The sequence below is a fragment of the Pinus tabuliformis genome, chromosome 3_2 (genome assembly GCF_031772625.1).
Source record: "Pinus tabuliformis cultivar Carrire ecotype Pingquan chromosome 3_2, CPIR1, whole genome shotgun sequence".
Classification (NCBI taxonomy): domain Eukaryota; kingdom Viridiplantae; phylum Streptophyta; class Pinopsida; order Pinales; family Pinaceae; genus Pinus; species Pinus tabuliformis.
In genome coordinates, this window is record NC_142302.1 from 631,641,206 (window position 1) to 631,647,480 (window position 6,275).

Sequence of the window (6,275 nt, forward strand, 5' to 3'; positions counted from 1 at the left end):
ACATTTGCTACATGTTCACACTAAAACCCTTCCATTTGATGTAGAGTCCAATCTCAAAATCTACCCTTCACAACTCATCCCTCAATTAAAATATTGCAATGTTGTTTTATTTTCTAAAATTGAAACTAAAATACTACATTCTTGTTTTATTTTTAAAATTCACAACCTCCCAACAAAGCTAAAACCCACATTCTAATTATATTTTCTAATAATTTTAGACGAGTATTCAATAAACGCATCCAAAAGCTAAAACCCACATTCTAATTATATTTTCTAATAATTTTAGACGAGTATTCAATAAACGCATCCAAACTCGTCCACGCTGCTCCCCCTTCATTCGAGATGGCCACCGCTGCGCCTTTACTCACCACCTTCACTCTCTGTTTCACCTCCGCCGCCTCGTCCGCCGCCATTAATCTTCGCACAGCTCTCTCCACCTCTTCCTTTTTGGCGAACCCATCGCTCATATTAATCTCCACCGCCACTTTTGCCTCCGCCAAAATGAAGGCGTTGGCCGGCCCGTCGGTTTGCAGCGACAGCGCTATCATGGGAACGCCGGCCACCACACTCTCGAGAGCCGAATTCCATCCACAGTGCGTAATAAAAGTCCCCGTTGCCTCGATCATGCACCGACTCCCAAGCCGCCGCTCGTAGTCATCCGGCAACATCTCCGTTTTCCACTCCGCTGCCATCGACGTGGAGTCCACGTCGATGTCGAGGTTTGAGAGCCGTGGGCGTAGCACCCACAGGAAAGGCTGCCCGCTCGCCTCCAGACCCAGTGCCATTTCTGTCACCTGCGCCGGAGAAAGAGACAACTCCGACCCGATCGAGACATACACGACGGATCCCGGCGTTTGCCGGTCCAACTACTCCACAATCTCGGTGTCCTGGGGCCGTCGGGTTTTGTCATTCCTACCGGAGATATCAATCACCGGCGCCACAGCCCAGAACGGCTTCCCGGCTCCATTTCTGCCTCCGGCGCCAAAGCTCTCCAGGTGATGGACCAATTTTGGCTCCAGCTCTGCAAATGTATTAAGGAGAATCCCGTCCGCCAATCGCAACGTCAGCTCCATGTCCTTATAGACGTGACTTAACACACTGTCTGGCGTCGCCTGCACCCTGCTCATAACGTCCGCCACCGCCAGCACAGGCTCCTGCTCGTCCCAACATTTCGCTTCCGCGCACAGCCTCAGTGGCTCCTCCATTTTTAATATATAAAATTTAATTTTAAATATCATATATCTTAGATATTATTGAATTATTAATTTCATTGGGTTTTAACTAAAATTGTATAATGAAAATGATTATTTTATTTTTAAATAAATAAAATTTAATAAAATAAATTATTTACCTTTAAAAATTTTCCATAATTTATTGGGAGGAAGATGTTGCCACGTTAATATTGGATAATATTTTTTCTATAACAAACATTCTACACTCAAATATGTTAATTTCAATTTCATTAGTTTAGTAAAATATGATTGGTTACTAATGTCGGAAGATCTTTGAAATGAGGTACACATGAATGTTTGGATATTTCAATAATTCTGAGTATGTATCTTACATTTACTTCACAAATGTTAATTTTCATTTTCCTGGCATTTTTCTGTAAATTCTAGTCTTGTCTTCCATTTAAGAACATGGTTGAATAACCTTGTTCTTCTGAATATTTATTTTATATCTAAAATACATACCACATACCATCATTCTTTTAGGATGTCTTTTCAGCTTATGCATTGTGGGTGGTAAATATTTAACGACTAAGATGCTAAAATTATTTTCCATCATTCTTTTATGATGTCTTTTCAACTTATCCATTGTGGGTGGTAAATATTTAACAATTAAGATGCTAAAATATTGGTAGATATTATTCTTAAAGTAATATTTTCACTTTGGATTATGAACAATTAATCCATACAAAGATTACTTTCTACTGTGAACAATTAGTCACAAAAAAGAGAACAATGCAACAATTAAATTCTTATAATGAAGAATAATTGAATATGAGGTTAAGTAAATAAAAAGAGCACAATTTTATTATAATTTATTTATTATATATATGAGATAAAAAAACACAAATTTTAAAACAAACATTAATTATTTAATATTTAATATTGAAAAAACATTTTAATAATTTATAGTTTAATATAAATCATTATAAATCGCAGCAAATCTATGAAGTGTTGAACATCATAACCACATATAATTCAATATAAATAAGGCTATATTTATGGTAAGCATGAAGCTATCAAGTGATCAGAGGATCAAACCTTCAAACATAAAAAGTGATTTACACCTCTAGAGATTTGATCTCTTGTAGTTTGATATATATATATATATATATATATATATATATATATATATATAATTTTATTTTTATAAATATATTAATCAATCTTTTTAAATAAAAATATCTAAGAAAAGAATTTATTTTAAAATATAGTATACTTTATAATTTTAAATTATCCTTTTTTTACATTATTTATAATGTATGAAAATTGAAATTAATATTTAAATACTTGTTGAGCTGAGAGTTTCATACAATCCAGTATGAGAGATGTGTAAGTATATCCATGTTAAATTTGGAATTGACTTTAAAAAAATATATTTGATTCACTCTCAAATGTCTGATATAATGAAAAAACAAAAATGAATATACATGTTTGGTTTGTTTAATTAAAAATATAATAAAACATCAATAATCTCACTCCTCCATACTAAGGAGAAGTGGTAAAAATATTTCAATCTCACTTTCAACCATAAATAAAATATCTCGATATCCATATGAAACAACGTATATATCAATTTTATAAAGAAATAAAGTACTTAAAATTTAAAAAAATACTATATATATTCATTATGTAAAGAAATTGAAAAAAAATGTTTTTTTAGTTAAAACATTTTAAGCAGTTTCACTATTTTATGCCCGAATAAAATATGATCAATTTTATATATTACAATCGCTTTCTATATATTCATTCATTCACAAGATCAAATCTGTCAAAGTGTTCATATTCATTCATTCATTGAAAAAATCAAATCGGTCAAAGTGTATATATTCATTCATTCGAAAGATTAACCATCCAAATATTCACTTGCTTTAATAATAAAGTATTGCTAAAATAAAACCTAGGAAAAACATTTAAAAACATGCCACATAATCTCATTCTCTATCTCATTCTCAAAAATAAGGAAGAACCATATTTAGGCCTAGTGATAACAACAAAAAGCCTAAACACCAGCTAAGACACAATACATACAAAAGTCAACGAGAATTTTGTTCTAAATATGGGCTTTTATTCTAATGTGAACTTAATTTTTTTTGGTTAAGCTAGTATAATTATAGAGGTTGGGGTTATCAGTCCCACTCTCCTCTTTTTTGCAAAGACAAATGTGATAATTATAAATATTTCCTTAAACTCAACTTGAAAGACAATCGTAGAAATGTTTCAGAATACCAAATACCATTATAATTGTATCATTTTAGGGTTGTTAACTAAAATATAAAAACATTTACTTACTTCAATTTTAAATTTTATAATTTATCAACAATTTTATTATTAACAAATTTTTTCCAAATTTTAAATAAATTAATAAAATAATTTTATAACAAAATTTGTCTTTTCTTAAATTAATTTGGAACAAGATTAATTATTGCATTTTTGGGCCAATTTTGGAGATAGTGGGGCTTATTTGATTTATTAGGAGATTAGACTTAGGATAAGTTATTTTGTTGTGGTTAAATGACAGATGGGGGCCACCCACACTAGGGAAATACGCACTCCCTAGTTCGGTTTGCATGAAGGTGGTTAACTTTTGCATGTAGGTGGTTAAGTGAGGGCCCACAATGGAGGTAAAATTGGAAGGAAGAATGCTCCACGAAATCTATATAAGGAAGGTAGCTCTCCTCATTTCATGCAACTTATTGGAGTATATCAATTTCTTTTCAGTTGCTCGAGTTGCTTAACCGAGTCACTGGTTGTCTAGCACGAGTTCTTTAGGTGAAAATCTCACCCTTTCCTCGGGGGACTTCGAGTGCCACCCTAAGAAGGTTTTATTCATTTCTTTAGGAAGAGGATCACATTGTGATTCCTAGCAGTACCATTGCGTTCCAGGTTGTGCGTATTACTGGGGGATGTAGTGGAGAACAGGTCGAGTTCATTGGTGGTGCTTAGCAGTGGAGATTTGACGTGAGATTTTATGGAGAGGAGGCTAGGGAGGATTGTCAACATCTAGGAGATTTTGGGAGATGATTGAGCTTATGGCTTGGCTGTGTGACTTTTGCACTACTTGGGCTAATGCAAAGGCAGTGTGTGGGAGCTCATTTGGTGGGTAGAGTATCAATCCTTGAGGCTGAGATTTTCCATGGAGATTAGAGAAGATATTTGGAGTGGTGTTTGCTTACATTTCAGAGCTTGGAGGAGGATTTTTTGGTCATTCCTTGTATGTCATATTTCTAGCGCTGTTTGGAGCACGTGAGCCATAGAAGAGGTCAAATTTGAGAGATCCAAATCTGGCCAAAACATTTCTGGGTTTTTCTGAGTTTTTGACAAGGATCCCAGATATAAAGTTTCAAAATTTTCTGAGCACCAAAAGTGGGGTTTTCAGCCATATCTTTGCAGCAGAGAGTGTAGAATTACTGGAGATTGTACAGTGCCATTGGGGGTCGATTTTGGTAGGTCAAAATCGGCCAAAACATTTCTAGGTTTCTGTGGGTTTTGGTCAAGGAGCTTGGGGTTGAATTTGTACCATTTTCCAAGTAGCAAAAGTGGAGTTTCTTGTAGTACCTTTCCAACTAGAAATTGTCGTAGCTGTGAGACAGCATAGAGCTTAGATGAGCAGTTACTTCCTAGCATTTTGGATTACTGTCAACACCTGGGTTCTGTCTAGCTTGCCCTTGAGGCAAGCCCAGGTGCTCTTTCCGTACTATTTTACATTGCTCCATTACTAAATAAAACGGCTCAGCTAGTTCCCATTTATGTTATGTATTGAGTATTTGTTGATGGTTTAATTTTTCTGTGCAATAATCAAATTGACTTTTGTAAATCACTGTCTGTTCCAATTTTTTTGCATTTGGGACATTACAGTGGTATCAGAGCATGATCTTGGCCTAGTTTTGGGTAGCCAAAAGATCATGAAAGATTTGGGTATGAGTGCATAATTACGGGTGAAACCAGAGACAAACCAGGTGAAAGGAAATCTAGTATGCATAAATTTTGGGGTGGAATCCATTGGGACGATGAGAGGTTGGCCTAGTTTAGGAGGGTGACAAAGAAGACCCATCCTCACCCTCACAACAGATGCACTAGAGGTAAGTGGGTCATGGGGGTGCAACCATCTACATCATGTGGGGAAGTCAGCGAAATCAGGGCACTAGATCTCCTAAAATGGAGTAGGTAGGACATGGACAATTAGAGGGTGAGACCAGGGGACGCTTTTGCTGGTGGATACTTGGATTTAGATATCAGAATCCTGAGGAGGAGGTTGAGCATGATGTTGAGAGCCCACAGGATGGTGAGGAGCACATCGATCTACCTGGTGTGGCACAAGAGTCACCATTATTCGAGACCTCTTTGATAGCCCCAGTTGGCACCTTGGTGGAGAGGATAGAGCCTACACACATAGAGCCATCTGTTGAGGAGGTGCCACCCATGGTTGAGGTGTCAATAGTTGATGAGGTGTCTAGAGTTGTGACCAAGTCTGTAGGTGATAGATACCCACGATAGATTCATCAGTTCTAGCTTGTCCTTCTAACATTGAGAGAGAAGGAAACGGCTGTATGAGAGGCCATTCTACAGCAAAACAAGGAGCTGGAGGGCATGAGAGTGGTTTGTGTTGAGTCAGCGGCCAAACTGACTCGCGTTGGGGTATAGTTGGATTCCCTAATGGTACAACTAGAGTTCACTTTAGAGCATCAGAGCAGCCCTCTTCAGACATACATAGATGGGGCCTGTAGCATCAGTAGTTTACCTTTGCACCTTGGAGAGAGAGAAGCAGAGCCACCTCGACATATTTTATGTGTTGACCAGGCTGATGAGGTGAGGTGACATGAGTAGTGTAGGGTGCAACATTTGTAGGATGGAGGGCCTGTCCTGCGTATGAGAGTTCATACATTCAATCCCTCTCTTCGGGTTGGATGGCGAGAGATTATGAGTTGGTACCCGGTGGAGTGGGCTATGGAGACGGTAGTGGACATAGGTGCAGCTCTACAAGAGTTTCCAGGCACTAAGGATGCCGAAAGCCCCAACTGGAATTGGGATCCGAGAGGGACCACC

The 6,275-nt window shown here is 37.1% G+C and overlaps 1 protein-coding gene across 1 annotated transcript; it reads right to left on the reverse strand.

The window, feature by feature from the left end:
* Window positions 1-260: 260 nt before the first annotated feature.
* On the reverse strand, window positions 261-785 carry LOC149182206 (isoflavone 7-O-glucosyltransferase 1-like). Its single transcript, XM_089414478.1, has one exon. It carries the CDS (start codon window positions 783-785, stop codon window positions 261-263), a length of 525 nt encoding a protein of 174 aa, XP_089270604.1.
* Between the last annotated feature and the right edge of the window lie 5,490 nt (window positions 786-6,275).